The sequence below is a fragment of the Cyprinodon tularosa genome, unplaced genomic scaffold (assembly GCF_016077235.1).
Source record: "Cyprinodon tularosa strain WSP-4 unplaced genomic scaffold, ASM1607723v1 ctg197, whole genome shotgun sequence".
NCBI lineage: Eukaryota > Metazoa > Chordata > Actinopteri > Cyprinodontiformes > Cyprinodontidae > Cyprinodon > Cyprinodon tularosa.
In genome coordinates, this window is record NW_024038720.1 from 738,823 (window position 1) to 762,689 (window position 23,867).

The window sequence follows — 23,867 nt, forward strand, 5'->3', positions numbered from 1 at the left end:
GATTAAATGTATGTTCCATTAAAAGACAGAGATTTATGTTTCAAGTATTTTAAATGGGAATTTTATTGTCGCTCCTAAAATGTTCTAAAATAAATGCGCATAGTTCTGACTGCTGCGCACTGGATAGCAAGCTTTTTATATTGGTGTCATGAAATTCTTCAATATTCCCATTTCTAAAGACTGTTTTTTTTTTTTTTTTTTTTTGCCTTTTTCTATTTTTTGTTTGTTTTTTGTCGTTTTTTGTGCAAATTTCAGAGTTTTAAATTTAATTACATGCGTATTTTTAACCAGATTTAATGTATATTTTTTATAATAATTTCAAATTTTATTAACAACAATTTCGTTGTTATCCCTTGATGTCAGGTTTAATGATTAATTATTTTTTTATGTTAGGGTTAGGGTTAACATGGTCAGTAAAATTCCTCTTTTTTTTATCCTTTAGCGCACCCATGTTTTTGTCTCTCTATAATAATATCATTAGGCAGCGAATGACTAAAATCCCTTTTGAACCATGAAAGGCTTCTTTCACACTTTAAAAGACACACTTTCTCCCTCTCTCTCCGCCCCGGTGCTATCCGTCACCCATCGCTTTTTATTCATCTCCAAATTACATTAATGTCATGTGTTGAGCCCCACGCCCCTGTTTTCCCATTTTTTTCCTTTCTTTTTTAGCAAATAAGTGACCTTACTCGTTCATGTCACCAACATAATCACTTGGGAGAGATCCTGAGGCCGGGAGATCTGGCTCCAATCCTCTGAGGGGAGACGGAGGTTTGTGTAACTTTACTCAAACCTGAGGGGGAGTTCGGAGTGTTTGGTCAACGGCAGAGGTTCCTGGAAAAGATCTGAATCGTTTCATAACCAAACCCAGCTGCGGTTCTGCTGCGAGCTGTGTTCTCTGCCTGCGTGCGTGTGTGCGCGTTTTTATCTCAATGAGGTAGGAGTAAAAAAAAAAAGTCTCAGGAGGAGAGATAGATAGAGTGGGAGGGAAAAGGAAAAAAAAAATCTTTTTTCCTCTTGACTATTTTTTTTTTTAAGCATGAACGCAGAGACCTGTGTCCCATACAGCAACATGACATCTATGGATTCATATTATAGTCCTTCTGTTGCTCAAGGTAGGGATCACCAGACGGACCACTTTAGGACATTTCCAGCTAGTGACACCAAATACAGCCCCACCGCCTTCTTGTCCGGCAAAGGTCAGGCTTACGGAGAGAAGTCCCGGAGCCCCTTCCAGCAGGAGTGCCAATCATTGGATGCCTCTGCAGCTGGGCAAGGCTCTTTCAGCAAATACCACCTCTTCTTGCAGAGGTCGTCCAGCAAAACACCGCCCGCGGAGGACAAGCTGCATCCAGAGAGAGGACACAACGGAGGACTCGTCCCGTGCTATGGTGAGTGGGAATAAAAAAAAAAATATATATATATATATATATATATATATATATATATATATATATATATATATATATATATATATATATATATATATATATATATATATATAAAACAGAAAAGTGGATCTTAAAAAAATAAATAAAAGACATGGAGCATCCTTCTAAGCTGCGCACAGGACAGCGGCGCGCAAAAAGATGAGCCTGCAGCTGCAGCAGTCTGGATGAACCTCCCTGTCCTCCAACTATTAAATTCTCTGTTTGGACATCAAAATCAAATTAGGGCGCCATTAATGCGCTAATCTGCATTACAATCCTTAAAATTGAAACTGAGTCGGACAATTGAATTAACGGGTTTTCAGATGGGAGTTTTAAACTGGTAATATTTGTGTAATTGCGCGGCCTAATTGGGCCCTGTTTGATTCATGTTGCGCCGGGAAGGCAAGTCAAATTGATGACTTTATAAGATTAGGAATAAAACTTTGGTTTCTTAAGTTTAAGGTTTAGTACAAATCATAATAAATGACAGAAGTTAGATATTTTCATTATGGGGAAAAATGCAGAGATGCATGAAAATTGCCTTAAAATAATTAAAAAGAATAATATAGATATTTTTTTGTTTAGAGTGTTCTGCTTTAAATGATTAAACAATGAATACAGTTTGATCCAGCATCAATGGAAAAACTGCGCTCAGGTGTTATTCTCGCAAGACTTTTAACATGATAGGAACTTCCTGATGAACTTATTTGGGCTTCATAGATAGCTTAGATTCTTTTATGTAAAAAAAATGAAAGAAAGATAAACGGATAATGCTCTAAATTTCCAGTACTTTTAAAAATGATGTTGATGTTTAAATGACAAAATAATTAATCATATCATATCCTTTTTAGGATATGATATGGAGCATTTTACGCATGAGGCGCATCTTTATATTTCGCTGCAACTGTTGAACGTGTATATCCATCATTGCAGCATTGAATAGGAAAATGATTTCAAAGTTATTTAGAAAGCTTCTGGTAACTCCTTTATGGGTCCATCTCGTCAGGAACAGCGAGACAGTTTGGTTTTTTTTTGTCATTCTTTCTTGTTTAGCCCATGTGGGTCTCCTCAACCAGGCTATTACGTTTTTACCACCCATTAAGCCTGACATAGATCCGGCGAAAGAAGATGAAATAAAATTTTATATTATGTTGTAAACGAGGCACGCTTGTTAGGCTGAGCTTAAAAACCGTAAACACTTAGCTCAGGAAACGGGATGGGGCGAAATATATAGGATATATATAAATACACTGAAAAAAAATAATGCAACATGTTTTTGGCATTTCAGATTTAGCTACTTTAAAACAATTGTTTCATGTTAGCAGGGTAGGACAAAAAAACAATTGTGTTAAATTAACTAAACATGATTAAGTAAATGCCAAAATATTTATTTCAGTGATAAATATACATACATATATATATATATATATATATATATATATATATATATATATATATATATATATATATATATATATATATATATATATATATACACATATATATATTTAAATGTATTAAGTAAAATGGAATGGAATGCGCCCTTGTGTTCTTATGTTATAGCAAAGAGGTTTAATGGTCAGATTCACTGTGAAGTAAAGACAGGGGAAAAAACATCTCGGCCCTAAAACAGAGGAACTGCGCCATTAATATGACTCAGATGTCAAACTTCTCTGTTTGCTCCTATTCTCCCCCCTGCTCACTTCGACTTGACCCCGCACCTACTAAAAAAAGTACCTCCTCGAGCTCAGGATCAGAGCTGTTTCTGCTTTAATCGTGTTTAAGATCATTTCACTGAAGCCCAGGAGAAATTAATAACGACTCGCGTGATGTATCAGACTGAGAGCCAGTTTGGAGGCTGGTTTAACTCCTGATTATCTCTGATTGAAGGGGTTTTACTGACTTCTGACTGAGCTGAACTAAAGTAAAAATATTCTGAACTTACTATTAGACGGGGGGAAAAAGATCTATGATTCTTCCTGGAGGTTTAAATTCTCAAAAATGTGCTCAGTTTTGTCATTTATAGCCTGATATTCTCAGGTGGTTGCATTTACTGATCTCTGATCTGTGTAATATAAAAGTTGTAAGCCTTACCTGAAGAACCTTTGTCTGACAGAAAGCAGTATGATCCTGTAATAAACATATACCTACATTTGAATCATTAAAGATTGTGTTTGCAGCCAGCAGGATGTCAGTCATGCTGCTGTGTGAAAATGAGGAGAGGGAAGAGCTCAGTGAGCTGACACACTGACTGAATTATGAAGAGAGTAAGAGGAAATACACGGAGAAGAGGACACCGATTTAATGCTATGATGTAGGGATGCAGGTCTAAAAACTTGAAAACATAATCAACTATTAAAGAACTGCAGAACAAGTGCAAAAATTAGCTATAGTAGAAATACTGACACAAAAAAGAAAGTATTCCAAAAGAACCCAGTGGGTTCCCCCTAAAATAGAGATAAGCGCCACTGATAATTCTGGCCAGGTGAAATAAAAACCTACGACTAAAGTTCAGGAATTTTAGAGACAGGAAGGAAAGTCCGATGTTTTATATGTGTATCTATACATCTAGACATAGTTATACAGGGAAAGATACAATAAAGACATCAGAATAAATAGATAAGTATGCTACTACTCTCAGATAAAAAGTAATGTCCATTCCTTAATTCATATTATTAGAAAAAATATTGCACACATAACAAATGATAGCGGGATTGTCCTCCGTTGGTACTGCCACTGATATCCCAGGTTTTTCCGTAAATGTTTAGTTATAAAAATCATCATCTTTAGTCTTACGTCTTAGAAGCATAAACACTGTCAGACACGTCTCCCGCGGCGACATCCCCCCGTCAAGAAAAACATTTCTAAAATCACCCAAAGATCCTTGACAGATTACAAGAAAGTCTGCTGCTTAGAAGGGAAATATAAAGGAAAGAGTAAATGATTAAACACAGTTGCCTGCTGGTTTGGAAATCAAATGACATTGTGAATAGAAAAATATTGGAAATGCTTAACAGTAGAAATCACAAAGAGAATTATTAGAGAAAAAGCTTTTCAAGCTTAAACATCCGTGGATGGATGGATGGATGGATGGATGGATGGATGGATGGATGGATGGATGGATAATCAGAGTAAGCATGAAAAATATATATAGTCGGTCTCCCTGCAGGCTACTTGGGGTCCCTGTGAATCTCCAGAGACTTCCTCTTTTGATGTCTTAGTGTCTTCCCTCAGTATCTGCGGGTGCTGACCTTTAACTTGGCTTCTCTGCCTTTTGTCTGTTTGGAGAAGAGGGTGAGTCCTTCTCGCTTCATATAGCAGAAAATCTTCCAAATCCCCAAGCTGAAAGTCTTTCGTGTCAAAGAAAAACTACCTGTAGTATTCAGCATTGGACATCAGTTTAATGGGCCCTATTGTAACAGGTTTATGCTTGTGATGGTTTGTCATATTAGACCTGTAGCAAACTAAACACATTAAAGCTCATTCTTTGCTTATTTAGCCATTATAATTCTGCAAGCTGGAGATGTTGTTCTTCGTGGCCCTCAGAGGTGATTAAACACTTTAGGTATGATTTCAACACCCAGTGAGATTTTGTCACTCCTCTTGGTTTTCGGTTTCTTTTACAGTTTTTGAACAACACAACCACTTTAGTCTCTGATAACAGTCGTCTGTACAGATTGGTTGGAGCAGGGCGTAATGAGAACCAGCCCGCAGCCCGGAAGGTCGAGGAACGCTTCAGCAAGTCCCTGACATGAGTGGAGGTGACAAGGACTCAGGATCGTTTTACCATTTGCTCTAAAGTTTGGCAGGATAATTTACATTAGTCTGAGTTTGCATGGTCGAGTGAGAGCAGTGGGACAGAAAAAAGCTTGTGAAGTCCATGAGTTCTTTTGGTCTCGGCGAGGCTGTGTCATGTAAACTGAAGTCTCATACAGAAGCAGGACTGGATAAGACTGGATAAACAGAGCAAATTAAAGGTTTTTAATGCTCGGTGTAAAGCCAGGTCAAAATCTCAAAGGTTAGTATGTTGAGCATTATGAATTCTGTACAGTTTAATCATTTAAACGCAGTAAATTTTAAATGCTTGGCTGCAGAATTTAGCAAAATGTGTTAAGTTAATTGACAAAAATTAGACATATTACTTTTTAATTTTTTCTAATTTGTTTATGTGGTAAAAACTTGGTGTTACTGAATTGGTTTCACAGAGATTGCTTATACACTGCAAAAATGTCTTCTCTTGTACCCTTCATTTTAGTAGGTAAATCGGATGATATGCCAATGGAATGAATATTTTTAGTCTTAAATAAGATTACAGTATTAGATAATATGCACTTGAAATAAGACATTGCGGTTGCTTTTTCTTATTTTAAATGTAAATTGTCTTGTTCAATTGGCAAAATATCTCACTTACCTCCTCAATTCAAGAACAAATGCACTTATTTTAAGAAGAAATGACATATTTAGATATAAATTTTTTGCACAGTGTAGAGAGGATGTCTAGAGTTACCGTGCTGGAACAAAATTACAGGAGATTTCTATTTGTTTTTCTGGATTTTTACATATTTCTAGCCACAGTTCACAGAGATAACCTTGAGACAAATGCATTGAGGAAGTTGATACTTTTTGCTCCCTAAATTAGCACCTTAAAAACTAGATTTTTATGAACATATATGGAAATTTTCAGTCATCCGGGTCATGGCAACCAGAAACAGGCTGAAATTGGAAGGAAACTGGACTTTTGCTTAGTTTTTGTGAAGGCTTTTCGATACCTATCCACAGATCTTTGTGAATTCTGTTTTCTCGCAGCAGTGCAGTCTCTAGTTGGAGCACTGATGTGTTTATGCAGCGTGGGCATTCTTATTACCTTTAACCTCTGTATAAAGAAGTGGTCTTCTGGTTTGCGTTAATCCCAAATCCTTCTTTTCAATTTCATAAACATAAACCATTTAGGTGGTGAGCGGATTAACTACATATAGATGTTTAAAATATTGCTCTGCTATGATTACTGCATGGCCAAACATATTTTAAACTAAGCTGGTGTGACTTCTAGATAGAAAATAGTAAAAGATAGAATAAGTGTGTGCTAAGTGGGATTTTAATTCATCAAAATATTTTGGTTTCATATAGGGGTGTAAATAATAATCGTTTTGTATCGATGCATCGATCCAAAAGCCGACGATCCGCTGCATCGACGCGTCCGCAAGATAATCGATTCATGTTTGTTTTTTTCCTCCGGTCTATTTTTATCCATTTACTCCTGGGCGTAATTCTCCCTCCCGTGCTGCGGTGCCGCTAAACCTATTTTACCCTCCTACCGCGCTTCCTGGTTATACTCTTACAGCAGTTTGTTGCAGCAAGCTTGACACAGACATTTTTAAATTATGCTCAGTATTGAAGCGTGGTCTGGGCTACACGCTGTGGGTCTAGATACGGCCGAGGCGGAGAGGAAGTGGGGCGAGTTTAGTCCGACGACGAAGGGACAATGGGGCAAAAGTGGCGGAGATTCAGCTGGAAAAAGGGTCCCAGCGGTCTCGCGCACCTCGCTCATCTAGCGGGTCAAACTTCACGAGTTGTTTTCCGCAATTTCGGTCATAAAAACAAAACAAGCCGGCCTCCTGTCTGGTGCACTGTTTGCAATCAGCTACAATCTGGGAGAGGAGCAGCGGAGCGTCTCTCAAGGGGGCGGTGACGCAACACTCTGGAGCCTTCTTCTTCTTTTTTTTTAATGGCGGTTGGCAAACAACTTATAGGTGCATTACCGCCACCTTCCAGAATGGAGTATGGACCAGACAAACTATTATATTCTCCCTAAAATACCCGTTCTTTCTAGAAAATTAAAAATACTACCAAAAACTACATCCCCAGATGACCTTTGAAACAATTTCCTTATATGTAGTTTATTTTTATTCCTGTCTAACTCTCTACGCAACATCTCTCTTTCCTGAGTATATTTATTACATTCTAAAAAAATATGTTGGACAGTTTCTCTGGAGCCGAGGTATTGCATTGAACTCATTACACTGATATTGTGCAGTATTTTTGCAGTATTTTTTGATGCAACTTTTCTACTTCTGTTATTTGCTGTTGTTTCTAAAGAAAATGCATAATGATATTACAGCTTTCATTGATTTATTTCAAACTTGAAACTTTGTTTAGCCTGTAAGGTGTAAAAAAAATAATAATAATAATAAAAAGTAGCTAAAAAAATTTTTAAATCGATTAATCGAATCGAATCGAATCGTGGTGTATTCTTGAGTATCGAAAATAATCGAATCGTTGGGTCAGAAAAATCGATACTGAATCGAATCGCCATGATGGATGTGATTTACACCCCTAGTTTCATACAGTTATCATCCACAGTGCTTTTTGAAGCAGAGGAGGGATGTTTTCATAGCTTTTAAATGCAGGCATTTTAGTACGTGACGCTTGTAGGTCTTTTAAAAGTAAAAAAAAGCAAAAAATATGGTATTTTTTGTCTCCTGTTCATATTTGAAAACTGTCAGGTCAAAAACGTTGATATGAACTAGTGGTTAAAGACATTTAAACCTTTTTAAATTCTTACAATATTCTTTTCAAGCAGAGTCATACAATTGTGGATTTATTTAATGAAATACTCAAAGAATCGGGGGGTTTTGTGTGTGATTATATGCACAGATAGAGTTTGTGCAGACCAGCACTGTCTTCACATAGATTTGTTGAAGAATAAACAGGGACGCACAGGCAGATTAGATTTAAACTCTACAGTTTTATTTTTCATGTGCTAATAACTCAGCTAAGTGATGATAATTACTCAATTTATAATCAAATGTTTTTACAGTTTTTTTTTTTTTTTTTTTGTATATGATAATTTTATCAGTTCTGTGTTCTGTTTGCTGATTGCAACCAGCTTCTGTCGCCCTCAAGTGGCCAACATTGCCAAATTTTTTTATTTTTTTTTTACAGTGTAAGTAAAATCATAATAACAGTAATTCAGATTCATGCATTTCCTCTTTTTGGTTTTTATCTTCTTTAGGTCCTACTTTGAATATCTCCCCCTCTGTTTAACAAGCATGTTGTTAATCTCTCATCCTGACAATATTTGGTGTTATTTATCATGTTTCCTTTTAAACACTGTTAGCTGACCCCGGTCAGGGCAGTCAGTAAAGAGCCAGGGATGTTGCCCTGTCGCTTTACGGCCTGTTAAAATTACACTTTGATGTTGCAGCAGTGATATCTGTCCTAGCCGCTTTGGCCGACCGGCTTATAAGGACATTCACACAAACTCACCTCATTAGATTGTGGTTTAGTAAACATAAAACTGTTGCTTTTAGAAACAGGCAGGGTTAGCCTTTACACCGTTAGGGTAAATTTTCTATAACAGGTATTTTATCATCACTTTTAAATCCTCTCTTTGGGCAAGTAACTACAGGGACACGGATTGTCTTTAACTGTCAGCTGAACACTGAAAACAGAACTTCATGCTTCTACAGAGGAAGACGATTTGCAACATTTTTTGTCAGGTTAAAATTGAAAATTAGATGTTCCCCTGCTGATGCCTCTGCCTCATGGTGCTGGGTTACCTGCATTTATTGTTTCATGTTTAGAAATCAAAAGCAAAGCATACAGACTCCTCAAGTCATTGACGGAGGTTGCATCTTGACCCTGTCTATGCATACCGCGTTCCTTCACAAGAAGTTGGCTTTGATATGTGCCTCACCTGTTAAAGATTTGGTTGGATTAAAAGCAGGAGACTGTTACAATATCATATTCATGCCAAAAAACTTAAGAGATGCTATTTAAGCAAAATCCTTTGATCAAAACAGGGTCTTGTTATTTCTGACAGGCTAGAACCTGTGCTTTATTGGAACCACCAGTCCCAATAAAGAAAATATGACGTAACAGCAGTGTGACATTTGGCTCCTTTCAAGCACAACAGGAAGAGATGTCAGGTGCAACATGACGGTATCACAAACTGTGTTGTTCATGTTTCTCATAGAAGCTTGAGTTTGGATTTTAGCCTCCTTCTGAAAGGTTAAAATCAAGAGCAATTCCTGTTAAATCAGAGGTCTGTATGCCCAGCTATATCCCTTCAGAAAGAGCACCTCCAGATGATATATAACGTGTGCCTAGAATGAGGGATGGTGATCATTTAGGGTTGGTGCACCTAAACCTCTTAATTAGAAAAACAAATAGTTGTTTCGTTGGAGCAGTAATTTGGACATACATCTGATTCTATGACGCAAAAAGAAGAACAACATCCACACTTTATATAGCCCCAACCTCATTCCCTGCTAGTGGTGCTTAATGTGCTGACGGACACAGTCCATACCTGAAAAGGAAGAATATATGGAGTCAGCATTGTACCAAAAAATGTGTTGTTATACATCAGCATCATGTCATTATTGGTTAATTTAAATTAAATAAGATATAAATAATAATTTCATAAATTAGCACCTGCATTTATAGTTGAAGCCCTACGTGGAATAAAGAATAATTATAATAGGATTAAACTGGTCTACCCAGATCAAGTTTTTAAAAGTTTTATAAACTTATGAAATAGAATATCGTGCTATGCAATAGAAAAACATTATATTAGTAATAATATAATGAGTAAAATCCAAATACGATGTGAGCAAATAGTTTTTATTATAATAGGTTTGCTTCTATTTTTCAGTATAAAGTGAGGCTGAAAACAGAAGTACAAAATTATTATTCAGGTTTTTGTGTTTTGACAAATTCACACCAACTGCAGATGGTTTCTCTCAAACACCTTCTCAATTAGTAAGGTGTTTTATTTTTAATTTTTTTTTTTGCTGAAATCAGGCTTGCTGTTAGATGAATGACACCCTGGGTGAGCCTCTCCTTTAGATGCCTGTTCTCTCTTAGAACCACAACAGCTTTACACCATTGTGTTTCTCTATCAATACCATTTTCTTTTACCTATTGGTGAATTATTTTATTCTAAATGCTTTTTACAGCAGCCATCGCAGGTTGTGTAAATATAGTTGCAGTTGGACAAGGTTAAATGTAACATTCAGACGCTCAGGCTAAAAGAAATACACATCTCATTGTTTGTTTGGTTTCCTTAAATACTATGTAAAACAACTGCAGTTCAGTTCCAATGCGGCCCTCAGCAATTGCAAATAGTGTCCACATAAAATAAACTACTGCAGTTGCAATGTGTGCAGTAAAAAAAATAAAATAAAATAAAAGCAAATAACTTTTTTCCTTTTTCAGTTGGAGGAATGAAAGTTAACAAGTTTCTAGTTTGATGAGCAAGAGGAGTTATATAATCAGATCAGTGATACAAGATTGAACCAATCCATGTAAAGCCCTTGAGGACCAAAATAAACCCCAACATTTCAGAATGAATTGTAATGAAGAATAAATCTTACAGTTAGGGCAGCCAGTGTTAAATATGATGCATTTCTATGATTATCTCAATTTGATTCATCAGAAAACTGCAGCTGAATTCAGAATTCAACTTCTTTAGAAAGAGCTGCCATCTTAACGTTACAGTCATTTTTATGTGTGAAGACAAACCGTGAAATACTGTCATAAATTAAGCCACACAGCACTTATCCTACTTCCATGGTGTTTGTAAGATAAAAAAATAAGTTTTCCTATTGAGTTTTAGACCTACTAAGACTGGTTTAATGGCAGGGATGGTACTGCCTGATGCAATAATTTAGTTTATTTCATTTCCAAAATTAGCTGCAGTTATATTTGCTCCACTACCTATAAGCCAGGAAGGTAATTACGGAGGACTATTTAGGGGCATTTTAATGAAGCTGCTGAATGACATCAGTGAAGAGATCACAATAAAGGTAGATCTAGCCTAATAAAAAAGTAGAAAGTAGTATAAAGTAACAACAGATATAGGCCCCAAAGCAGCACCTTGAGGTACTCCACGATACTCTGCATACTCTCAATTAAGATTTAAAATTAGTTTCTTTCCACTGAAACTTAAAGAATACTATTTTTTTTAAACATAAATTTTCAGTTTATATATCAATTTAAATGGCTTTTCAGAAATGATTATGCACTTCTCAATAATTAGTTGACATTAGTTTACTGACATTGCAACAATCCAATCCTTTTTATTCACTCTGATCACTTTTTGTATGTTTCGACTGGTGTGTTGGTGTTTTGTCCCTTTTGGTCACTTTGTTTAAAATAGAGGAGAAGTCACAGGCGGCAGTTGAGTGAGATATTGTCAGTACTTTAGAAGCTTGTGTACATCTGATAAATTCTCAGTTGAGCAGATAAGTGTTATATCTCAGCAGTCCTAGAAAATAACTTTGTGAAATACTGAAACTTGTGAGACACCTCTAGCTGAGTAGACTGTTCCCATGTCCATTGCTTTTCCTAGCTGATGCCTTAGCAGTGTTTTTATTTCGCCTGGATCAGACTATATTTAAAAATGAGTACAGAAATCAATAGGGAAACCTGTCGAAATTTAGGATGAGAAATCTGTCTGATTTTTTACAGTTAAACTGTAGCCATGAAGAGATCAAGTACGAGTACAGCTGAAGGAGAAAAAAAAAAATCAAATTTTTTTTTCTTCTTGAATCCCTGGAAACAAGCTGACAGCAATTAATTTGTTTTAATCCTGTGGCAGATTTGACTTGTCAGATACATTCAATTCTCCAAAACATTTGGCACAAATAGCAACTAAATATGGAGAAACAAAGAAGAGGTGTTTATGAGTCTGCTTGATGTGGACAAATCCAGTGGCTTAGAAGTCTTTAATCGTGTCAGGAATTCTGCAACTTTAAGTTCCATAGAAAATAGAACGGCCCTACGGTGTAAGCATCCAGTTTTCTGAGCGTATACATTTCACAACAACATTTTTTATCACACAGAGTGAAAAATTTCTTTGTTCCACCCCACTAAACCTCATAAATCAAAATATTGATCACACAAAGAAATCCTCAGTTCTAGAGGCCAGATAATGGAAGTTTAGACAAAAGGGCCTCTTGTTTTCTTCTGCTTGATGCTTAGATGGCATTAATAGGATGATACATGTTTATTCCTAGGAGGAAAATCTTCTTTGATGGCCTCAGATCAAAAAATATCATACTAAGATTTTAATGGGGAGATTTTTCTTGGATTAAGTAGTGACAAATTCCCAAAGAGCTTTTTTGCTAAATTTATTGGCCGTAACAAGCCCCTTTTAAGAGTTTCACACACTTCCTGTCTCTGCAGGTAAGGACAGTTCTGGTCTGACAGACTCTGATTTGGCCCCGGACTCAGATCCTCCTGGAATGGACTCCAGATATCTGGCGGTCAAGGATCAGGGTGTCAAGTCGGCCCCTGAAAGGTCGTCTAGCAACAACTTGGCAAGTCCTCTGGAAAAATCTGACAGTGGTGAAAGCAACAAGGGCAAGAAACGACGTAATCGCACCACGTTTACCAGCTACCAGCTGGAGGAGCTGGAAAAGGTTTTCCAAAAGACGCACTATCCCGATGTTTACGCCCGGGAGCAGCTTGCTTTGAGGACCGACCTGACCGAAGCCAGAGTCCAGGTAAGACTAGGCAGCCAACACAACTAAGTGGACAAAACCTCCTGAATCCTTCAGTATCTGCAAAGATAAAGTCACTCACAGAACACCATGAGAGATTTATCTGGTAATGTGGGAGTGGAGAAAAAGAGTGTGGGGGAGTGGGAGCTTACAGAGGCCAGGGGCCCAGAGGGGCTGAGGTTTGAGCTGCCTGGGCCTCATATGTGCACTTTAAAGAGAGAGCAGACTTTCATCAACACATGGCTCTGCTGGGTTTTTTTCTTAGGATCTTCTTGGTGGCTTTATCCTTTACATTATCAATGTTTTGATTATTTTTTTCTTGAATCGTGAGTTTCTCTCTGGTCTGGGACCTACAGCGTCCCTCTGACCTTTTATGCACAATCAGCTTAGAGACTGGTTACAACTGTTGCAATGCATTCCAGCATCAGAGAGCAGTGACAGACCTCCATCAGATCTACACCGTGCCCTTGTGAGGTACATGTGGATGAGGACAAAAGCCCCTGGATTTTCCTTGTTTTTCTTTCATTAAGGTCCCGTTCAGACAAGAATGTGTCCCTGCTGTGGTCTCTGGGAGGTGTGAAACCTTTCCCATGGTTTTCTATTGGTTAGGCCTGACTCTTATAAGAATACTTAGGCTTGCTTTAGCCAGAAGTCACATTTTTACATTTTTGGTTCTGTTCTTTTGATGAACGTCAACTCAGACAGCATAGGAGACTGACTAAAACACAATCCTCCACATGATGACCTGAGGCAGTGAGTGGAAAAAACAGGAAATCAGTGGAGGCCTCCAGGGCTGTAACTCAACCCAGAGTCTGAAGGCAACCGGTCTCCAGTTCGTGCTATCACTGACCCGCCAGATGCAGATGGATGAAGCTTTACAGCCATCGGCTCGTCCAGCAGTCCTCTTAAATACTCAGGTTAAACAGATAAAAGACACCAAACGCCTTGTCAGTAAGAGGAAGGTTTTTTGTGCACCACTCTGGAAATTCACACACAGCAGGATAAACCACTGCTCATCAGGTCTTCATCTGGAGTAAAATAAATAGAAAGAAAACAGAACTGCTGGTAAAGAGGATACTTCAAAACATACAGATTTTGTACATGCAAACCAAATTACAGGGGGCTTTCTTGTAAACAAAGCCGGGGCCAGGAGTTGTTTGCTTTTTCAGTCTCAGGTTTTCAAAGGAAGTGGGCGAGTTTAGATCAGAATCTCATACACTACATGTGAAGGTCAGGGGTCATGGGTCAAAGGTTTCCATAGCATCACATCTCTTAGAGTTACTGCTCTGATAAACCAGAAAACTGAGATGGAATCTGATGTGGAGTTCATTGGGAAAACGCAGGTGTGTGCATAAGTATACAGGTAAAGTACGCTGAGCCTACTGACAGAAAGACAGAGACGGGATACTAAGAGCACATCTTAAAGATTTAAGAAATTTCTGCATTCTTATACTTTATCATGTGAAGTTGTCTTCATTTTAAATTCAAGTTGTTTTCAGATCAAACATTTTAATCTTGCAGTATCAAGCTCCCTTTGTCTGTCTGACAGTAGATCGGACTAATAAATGTATGTGTTTAAGCACATTTAGGATTTGCACTATCAAAATGATTTGCTAAATGCCAGAATAAGTGCAGGATTATATTTTAACATTACCTTGAATCTTTGCGAGAAAGAGAAGACCATGTTTATTGAAAGTTTCTAAGTTTATGATAGATAGGGCTGCATTTAAGGATTAAAAAAAAAAAATTAATCTGTCGAATATTTTTTCGATTAATTGTTTAATGATCGGATAGGCAACGGTTCCTTAAAGAAGACTTTTTGAGAAATAAAACCAGTTGAATTTAAAACGTTCTGTTTTTTTGTTTCCGTTCTGGATATTAACAGACGAAAAAGATTTTTATCTTTAATGCAAAATATTTATTTTTTATTTTTGGTGTAATCGCTACTCTAAGTGGGTCCCTCTGACAGCTACAGGCATGTTTGAGAGTCTCTTAACTGCAGTTAACTATTAATCAATGACTAAATTAGCTGACATTTATTTCAATAATCTTTTATCAGGTTTCATCCAATTCATTGTTTCAGCCCTTATGGTTATTAAAAAAAAACAACTTATAGTTAAATGGAGCCACTTCTTTACAAGGACTTTAAGCCAACCCATCAAAAATTAACAAAATAAAAGAAATCAGGCTAAAAAACAGGAAGAGGTTTGTGGAGCAATAAAATGCCTGGTTCGTCCGATCGATTGAAGATAGTACCTTTCTCTATTTACACAGCTATATACAAGCGTTAAGACTTTAGAAATGTTGAGCCTTCATTTCATCTACATGGAGACAGGTTCAGTATCTCAGAGATAAATATGTGAAATGTTCAATTTCAAACTGATGCTGAAGCAGTTAGGATATTTATCCACAGTCAAATAAGTCCTGAAGGAAACCCAGCAGGAGGAAATCTGTAACTGTAACCAGAGGCAGGTAGACTACGCAAATCTTTACTTAAGTAAGAATATACACTACTTTACTCATTCCCCCCCCCCCGAGTAGAAGTAGGAAGTTATCATCCAAGAAATTACTCAAGTAAGCATAAAACAGTACTTGGTAAAATGGCTAGTCTACTGAGTAATTGCTGGCTAAAAATATCTGCTTTCATGTTTAAACTTTTGTAATCAGACAGAAAGTTTTTCACAAATTATTATTTATTTAAGTATGAAATACAATTGAAACTAATTTTGGCAAAAGAAACACTTTTCCAATTCATGTTTTTCAACATAAGCTTTAAAAAACACTTTAATTTCACTTTTGGGATCACTATTATTTTTTAATTGAATAGATTACCATTCTGAGAGTGATACATGTAATGAATTTATACTAGGAAGGATAAAGACATTTCAATGACAATATCTACAGTTTTCTGCATATTCCCCTGCTACGAAAGTTACGCACAATTGGTTGAGTAACCATAAAATTTACTCAGGTAATAGAAAAAAGTAATACAACCCCTCCTTTAAGGTACATTTCGTTCTGAAACTTACTCAAGCAAATGTAACTTGTTACTATCCAACTGTTTGCATATTTAATCTGCAATACAAGCTATACTTTTGGAGACATCCTGTGGACAGATGAAACTAAAACTCAAAAGGTTTTACCATAATGACAGATGCTCCACTTGAAAACAAAGGAGGGAACTTTTAAGCCTGAGGAGCCAAAAACAAGTGCACTTTCTAAAACTGACTAAGCAATTAAGTAGAAACGTGGTATTTAAACGCTGATGCAACTTCCAAGATCAGAGAAGTGAAGGCCTGGATTCATACCTGCTTTCCGAACTGGACAATGATCCTGGTCACACCTCCAGATTAGTTACAAAGCCACTTTAAAACAACACAGCTGTTATTCAAGAGTGGCCATCACAAGGTTATTATGGGCAGAGCTAAATAGATGGGATTTAAAATGAGCTGCACCAGTCCTGTTGAAAGGGATTGAGCAAACCTATATTTATTTTTTAACCCAAAATAACTGCTTACAAATCAGTCCTACAAAACCAATGAAAACATTTCAGTTTACAAGAGAAAGAACAAATAAAAAAAAACTAACAAAACAACAAAGTCTCCATCTGTCATTCAGCTTTTAGAAATAACAGATTTCCAGCATGAAAAAGGAATCAAACAATGGAAGAAACAAAATGATTTATCACTAGGAAGGGTAAATGTACTTTACCTTTGCCATTGTGTTCTGAGATTTAGCTGCACAAATAAATACTTTACCTCAGATTTATCGCTGATGGGAAAGAAAAGTTGTGCAATTTATTATGGCGATAAAAATTTATTACAGTCATGAAAGCAGTAGAGAAAGGTTTGCTGTATTTAAGAATTTTCAGAGTTTTATATGAGAACAGATAACAGTTTCAAGTTATACCTTTTTTTTAACATGGTCCCCTGGTTTTATATATTCCCTGTACTTACTTCACAGGGAATACAGTATATACCCCTCCATGCAGAGATATTTAGAGTAAAATAAGAGCAAAACTTTCCTATGATGGCTGTAAACATTGGTCAGAGCATCACTGTAATATTATTAGAGTTTTATGGGAGTCCAAGCTTAGCAGCCCCTTTTCTTTTTCCTCCTTCTTTGTTTTGAAGGTGAAATGAGTGACAGCGGAGGCCGGTTATCAATCCTCTGAGCCTCGCTCTCACTTCAAAGTGCTTTCAGCCCCCGTACAGCCCTCCTGCTGAGGCCAGTTTGGTATTTCTCTGCTCTTTCTCTCTGGGGCAGTAACATAAATAAAGCCTCATTGAGAGTCTACCAGCTACTTAAGCTGTCAAGGTCTTTACCAATTACTGTCACAAGGCGGTGTGTGCAACACAGAAATATGTTAGAGCTGCATAATAGCCAACAGATTCAGAGCCAGGCAAACACTGAGATGTTAAGGTATTCAGGATTTGAGGAAGAGCGTGGCGAGCACAATTATTACAATAAATCCATAAAGTAACCCTTTCAGAGAGGTGCTCAGACTGGGTGGTGATGACTGAGCTCAAAAGAAGACGTATCAAACATCAAGGAAGGAAGGATTATGGTCTCAAATCTGTGTGCTTCTTTAATTTAGAAGGAGACAGTGTCTGAAAGCCTTCAGGAAATTAAAAGGGAAAATCCAAACAAACACCAATTATAAACCCATCTCACTTTTCAATTTCCCCTTTTGCCCCGTCCGTGAGGCATGTGAGCAAAGGGCAGATGCTTTGTATCCGATGAGCACCACACAGAAAAGTTAGGCTGGTTTGATTTGTATCCAGAAAGGTACAGATCAGTAGGGACCAAACGATTCTCAGGAGGGAATACAAACAAATGTTACACTTAGATGTTTAGATTTGCTTGAAAAAAAAAATGTAAATGGTGATTACAAGGCAGGAGAAAAAAAAATGCATTTTGATTACCTTCAGATTCTCTAATGGAAAGTCAAACACATTCAAGTTAACCGTAAACACATTCAGATTTAGATGTCAAAGAGAATTATGGAAGAGAAGAAGCAGATGTTGTGGTCAACAATAAATAAGCAAAGGTGAGATGATTGCAAAGTCATAAACACCTCATTTTAATGCCTGTGGCTCATTGTTTACATGTCAACCAGCTGATCTGTCAGCCTCTCAGAAACACTCATGCTGCTTTAATTGCCTCTTAGTTACACTAAGGAAGATGGCTTTATTTTTGATGGATCTGGTTTCCGGCTTAAACATTTTGATAAAAGAATTTCCTTTAGATGTCAAAGTGTGTTTAGCTGTGGTAGCACTTTTATTTCTGCTAAAACAGTCACATTTAACCAGATAACATACACCTGAAAGCTGGGCTCCTAATGGCCTTTCAAATTTTGTATTTTAGCTGTTATTTTTTAACGTTTGGTTAATTTTTCTTCCCAGGTGTGGTTCCAGAACCGGAGAGCAAAGTGGAGAAAGCGAGAACGATTTGGTCAGATGCAGCAGGTCCGAACACATTTCTCAACTGCTTACGAGCTCCCTCTTCTAACGCGTCCTGAGAGCTACGCACAGGTACAGGAACACCCCCCAACCAAGGGCCTCAAACTATGATCCTCAAGGGCCCAATTTTGAGTTAGAGACCAAGGCCGTAACCTGCTTGAAATGAAAAAATCTGAATATATAATTATTTAGTTTTTCTTTCTTCTTTTTGTTGATTTTTTTTATAGTACCAATGCAATAGTAGTCAGCAGCAGTAGTGTAAAGATAACTAAATTCCTTTAATTTAGTTAATCATTTACATTTAAAAATCTAAAACATGTAAAGTGGTCAAAGTTGAGTTGAATAATTTTCCAGTAAAAGTTTTTATCTTAAAAGTTATGAACTTTCATTCTAGCTGTAAAAACAGAAAACTGTTTTTCAGAGCTTGTTCATGTTTACACATTTTGTTCATTTGTTTTTTATTAGGCAAATCGTGATCTCAAATACTATTTCAGTTGCTTTCCACTAACAAAGAACAGAACCTGCAACCCAAATGTGAAGTTTGTTTTGAGTTGTAGATGATAAAACTGGCTGATTAAACTGATATCAGGGTAGATTTATGCTCTAGATTTTAAATGAAATCATCCGGGATAATACAGGAGGGTGTTAAATTCTGCTTGGCATTTCTGTTGTCGCACCTCCTCCGGTGCCCATGGCTGCAGCTGCAGGGTCCAGGAACCACCATTCACCCCTTTAATCCTGGAATGTCTCCTGGTGGCGGGGCAGGGACAGATTAATGATGTGCAATATTAATCAAAAGTATTCAATCACTTCCTATACTCAAATTTGTGCTTATTAGACATTAGATAAGATTAGCTTTATATTGGTAAATGTACGTTACAAAAAAAAAAAGAAACAACATACAGTACCATGTAGAAACCAACAATTTAGTGGAAAAGGAGTAGGCCAATGCGAAGGCTTATACTTTCCTACCCATTCCTAATCCATAGGGGTTCAATATGACGTCGGTCCACCCTTTGCAGATGGAACAGCTTCAGCTCTTCTGGGAAGACTGTCCACAAAGTGTAGGAATGTTTATATGGGAATTTTTGACCATTCTTCCAGAAGTGCATTTGTTAGGTCACACACTGATATTGGACAAGATGGCCTCGCTCTCAGTATCCGATCTGTTTCATCCAACAGTGTTCTATAGGGTTGAGTTCAGGACTCAGTGCAGATGAGTCACGTTCATCCACACCAGACATCCATGTCTTTATGGACCTTGCTTTGTGCTCTGGTGCCAAGTCATGTTGGAAGAGGACGCGGTCAGCTCCAAACTGTTCCCACAATGTTTGAACCATGGAATTGTCCAAAATGTCTTTTTATGCTGAAGCATTCAGAGTTCATTTTATTGGATCTAAGGGGCCAGGCCCAGCTTCTGATAGAAATAAACCCATACAATAATCCTGCTTCCACCAAACTTTACACTTGGCACAATGCAGTCAGATAAGTATCATTCTCATGGCAACCGCCAAACCCATACTCATCCATCAGATTTCTAGATTGAGTAGCTTGATTCGCAACTCCTGAAAATGTGTCACCACTGTTCTGATGTCCAACGGCGTTTTACTTTACACAACGGCATCTGCTTTCCATTGCACCTGTTGATGTATGGCTTGAATGCACCTACCTGGTCATGGAACCCTATCTCCTGAAGCCTTCTGTTCTTGAACTAATCTGAAGTGATCGACTTTGCAGAAAGTTGGCAACCTCTTATCACTATGCGTTCAGTATCTGCTTACCCAGCTCAGTCAGTTTATGTGGCCTACGACTTTGTGGCTGAGTTGCTGTCATTCCCAAACACTTCAATTTTCTTATGATACAGCTGACAGATGACCGTGGAATATTTAGGAGAAAGGGCATTTTACGACTGCATTTGTCGCACAGGTGGCTTCTATCATAGTTTGATGCTGGAATTCACAGAGTTGCTGAGAACGAACCATTCTCTCATAAATGTTTGCAACAGCAGTCAGCATATGTTGTCCTTAACCAAGGAAGTGATTGAAACACCTGATCCCAATCATTTGGATAGATGAGCAAATACTTTAGACAATATAGTGTAGCTTGATATGATTAATAAAATGTGAGATTGATCTTTCATTTTGATTGATTACAAAGAGTAAAACACTTCAAATACATTAGTAGCCATTCAAAATTTCCCCTTTTCCTTGGCTGGTCCCCTAAGATTCATTTTTAAAAATCAATCTTTGTACTAAAATATTCATTGTGTCATGATCTGTGGACTTTAAGATCTAAAGAGAAGTGTAATTTCCTGGTCAGACCGTGTAATTCAGTGAAAGGGGGGAGTCAGAATAAAGGAATATGCATGCCCAGGAGAAGAAGGGGGTTACTCCAGTGGCTGGAAGTTGGCTGCCATCCGGCTGGCATTTTCTGGGAAGGGCCAGAATGGCTACTACTGTATTTTGAAAAGTTTTAGAAGATCAATTAAAATATATATATATTTTTAATAGGGAAACATTTGAATTTCTTTAAAATTTAAAGTGGAACATTAGAACTTTTGATCTAGCAGCAAGAAGTCCTTGGTATGATGACCATTTTTATACAAGTGGAGGTTGCTTTTTCTCCATGTTTATTCATGACCATGTACCTCACCTCTCGTCCAATGAGCACAGCCCCATGTGATCCTGCATGTATAATTTAGTTTGGACAATTGATGGATAAGGAAAACCACTGATCACAGACAAACTGCATATTCCTTTTTCAGGTGGGATGTTTCTGATAATCGTTGTGGCTTATTGCAAGGAATGTAATAGTTATACTTCATTTCACAGATGGGCTGATCTGCATGTAGTGGCTTCTGAAACCTTGACTCTAGACATCGTCTATGCCTAATGAATCTCCCCAGAAGTCTTTGCTTCTAAATCGTCTCAGGGCTAAGGTTCTCCCTGTTGCATTATTATCAGGTCCATAATATAATATTGCTGTATCAAAAAAACAAAATAGTTTTTCGGGGTTGTGTAAATCAAACGATTGGAAAAACTGAGTTATTTTTTTAATAGCTTTAATATATATTTTAAATTTTGGCTTTCTGCAGAGAAGTGGACTACACAACCATTAAAGATATTTCATCCACAAAAAACACCTCTTTACCTACTTAAAGGAGTTTACTTCTTAATGTTTCAGATCCAGAACCCGTCCTGGATAGGCGCCAACAGTGCAGCATCTCCCGTCCCTGGCTGCGTCGTGCCCTGCGACACCGTCACCACCTGCATGACCCCCCACCCCCACTCTGCCAGCGGGGTCTCCGATTTCCTGGGTGTCCCGAGCCCCGGAGGACACGTTGGGCCTCACATGGGCAGCCTGTTTGGAGGATCTCCCGGCATGTCTGCAAGCATCAACTCATATGATCTCAACATGGATCCAGACCGCAAATCCTCCAGTATTGCAGCTTTGCGTATGAAAGCCAAAGAGCACAGTGCTGCCATTTCTTGGGCAACATGATGTGTCGATGCACACTGGAAAGCGGGATCTTATACAAACCCAGCAAAGAGTTTGGGGCAATTGACTTTAAACTCAGAGGGAAAATATGACTACCTTAATAAATGCTGCAACAAAGGTATTATGAATTTAGGAGAAGGATATCAGACTGTACCTGTTTTTAATGCTTTAGCTGGAACAAAAATCACCACTGTGTGAAAGTTTGATAGAAAGAGATGTTGTGTAGTCCTAAAGAGAGACGAAAGAGGAGGATTTCCCATGCACTTATTTGCCCAAGTTCATTGATTGTTGTTTGTACATTGCTTTCAGTGTATGCTGTTTGTGGTTTGGTGCTGTTTTATATCTACTTTATTTAATTTCTCGTGTTTTTTTTTCTTTCATTTCTTTGTGGTTTTGCTTTTGCCTGTGCAAATAATTCAACAAGAAACTAAAACTCAGTATTAACATTTTTAAGCCAAATTTTTATTTTTTCTTTTGCAATATTTTAAGCAAGGGCACACCTTTTATCCTAGATACTGGGGATGTAATAGGAAAATTAAAAAAACAAAACATCTGGCACATCCATTGAGTTAAGATGCTCCTCACTTTCAGCACGACTGTTAAAGCAACTCTGAGGGAGAGTTTTGTTTTTTTTTTTTCAGGAGAGAAAACTCAGGAGTGATTCAGCTCCCTCCAGTTGAAATGTGGTTAGTTTGAGAATGATCCAGATGGGAGATCCACCTGATGCCATGCCTCGGCCTGCCAATGCCCACAGTGAGGAGGTTAAGGAGGAGGAGGTGTGGAGATGCACAGCAGGCCTGTTGCTCCCCGGTCCGGAGAGCCTGAGAGAGCAGGCCACAAAACAGACTCACCTTTGTTTTCAAAAAGGACAGTTTCTCTAGACCGAAATGTGCCCCTTGCTTTGCTGAAAAAAATGTGCCAACTTCTCAACCAGACTGCCAGGAAAAACACAGAAACAAGCTGTCGTCTCGTCAATGAAGGAAGACTGGCGCAGAGAATGGAGTGTGTGTGTTGATGCTTTGAAGCCTTGAAAGGCTGTCATTGTTGAACAGCCTTTTTCTGGATATTTAACAAGAATGTGTTTGGTTGTCAAAGAAGAGAAGTCATTAAAAAAACAGCTGCAGCAGTATGAAGTGGAATTATTTGTTCTAGATACTCCATTTAAAGTCCCTGTTGGAAGGTTTTTTTTAATCAAAATGAGATAATTGTAAAACAGTGTGTAAAGATGCGTGCAGCAGCCAGCTTTACCGTCAAATCTGTATAACAATGGTTTCGGGATTTCACACATTTTCTTGCAGAAATGCAACAGTGCTCAAAACTGCATCGCTGTGCAGCCCCATCAACAGTCAAAAGCACAGTAAGGCATCAGTAGCATTCCTTTCTCTTTCAAAATTATTCTATTAAATTTATAATTTTACCATATTTTGTATATTGTTCTACAAGGGTCTGCTTACCTTCATTTGTTTTCCAAACTGCTTTAAAAAATGTTCATTTTTGTAGGCAAAGGAAAAGAGAATGGACAGGTAAAAACAGCTTGATCCAATCAGATGTTTTATACAATTATGTTATTTATCAAAAACAAAAAATTTACCAGTTTCTCGAGAATCTAGTATCATTAAAGTTGTACATATTTCATGTGAATGAAAAGCTTGATTTTGGTTCAGAGTGAAGCAAATCTTTTCAAAGTCTCAAAAGTGAATCAGAAGCACTTGACCAGTTCAGGATTTCCCTAAACTGCCCCTATTTAGTTTTTTGGTTGGTTGGTCAAAACAGTTACATGCAGGCCATAACCTTTACGCAGATCACATCTTAAATCACTACTATTATCTAAAACTGCAATCCAGATACAATGCATGTGTTTGGAGGAAGACAAAGTGTATTATTTCTGAGATTGGGCGCCTTAGGTTGTAGCTGAAGGGTTGGACGGAGGGCGAGTTTTGAGGGCGTCTTTGTGTTCCGTTCCGGTGTTCTGA

At 37.7% G+C, this 23,867-nt stretch overlaps 1 protein-coding gene across 1 annotated transcript; it reads left to right on the plus strand.

Moving 5' to 3' along the window:
• The first annotated feature begins 711 nt into the window (after window positions 1-711).
• On the plus strand, window positions 712-22,525 carry alx4a (ALX homeobox 4a). The gene is made up of 4 exons (XM_038283905.1): window positions 712-1,391; window positions 12,618-12,937; window positions 18,340-18,468; window positions 21,580-22,525. Exons 1-4 carry the CDS (start codon window positions 1,040-1,042, stop codon window positions 21,895-21,897), a joined length of 1,119 nt encoding a protein of 372 aa, XP_038139833.1. The 5' UTR covers window positions 712-1,039; the 3' UTR covers window positions 21,898-22,525.
• Window positions 22,526-23,867: the final 1,342 nt, after the last annotated feature.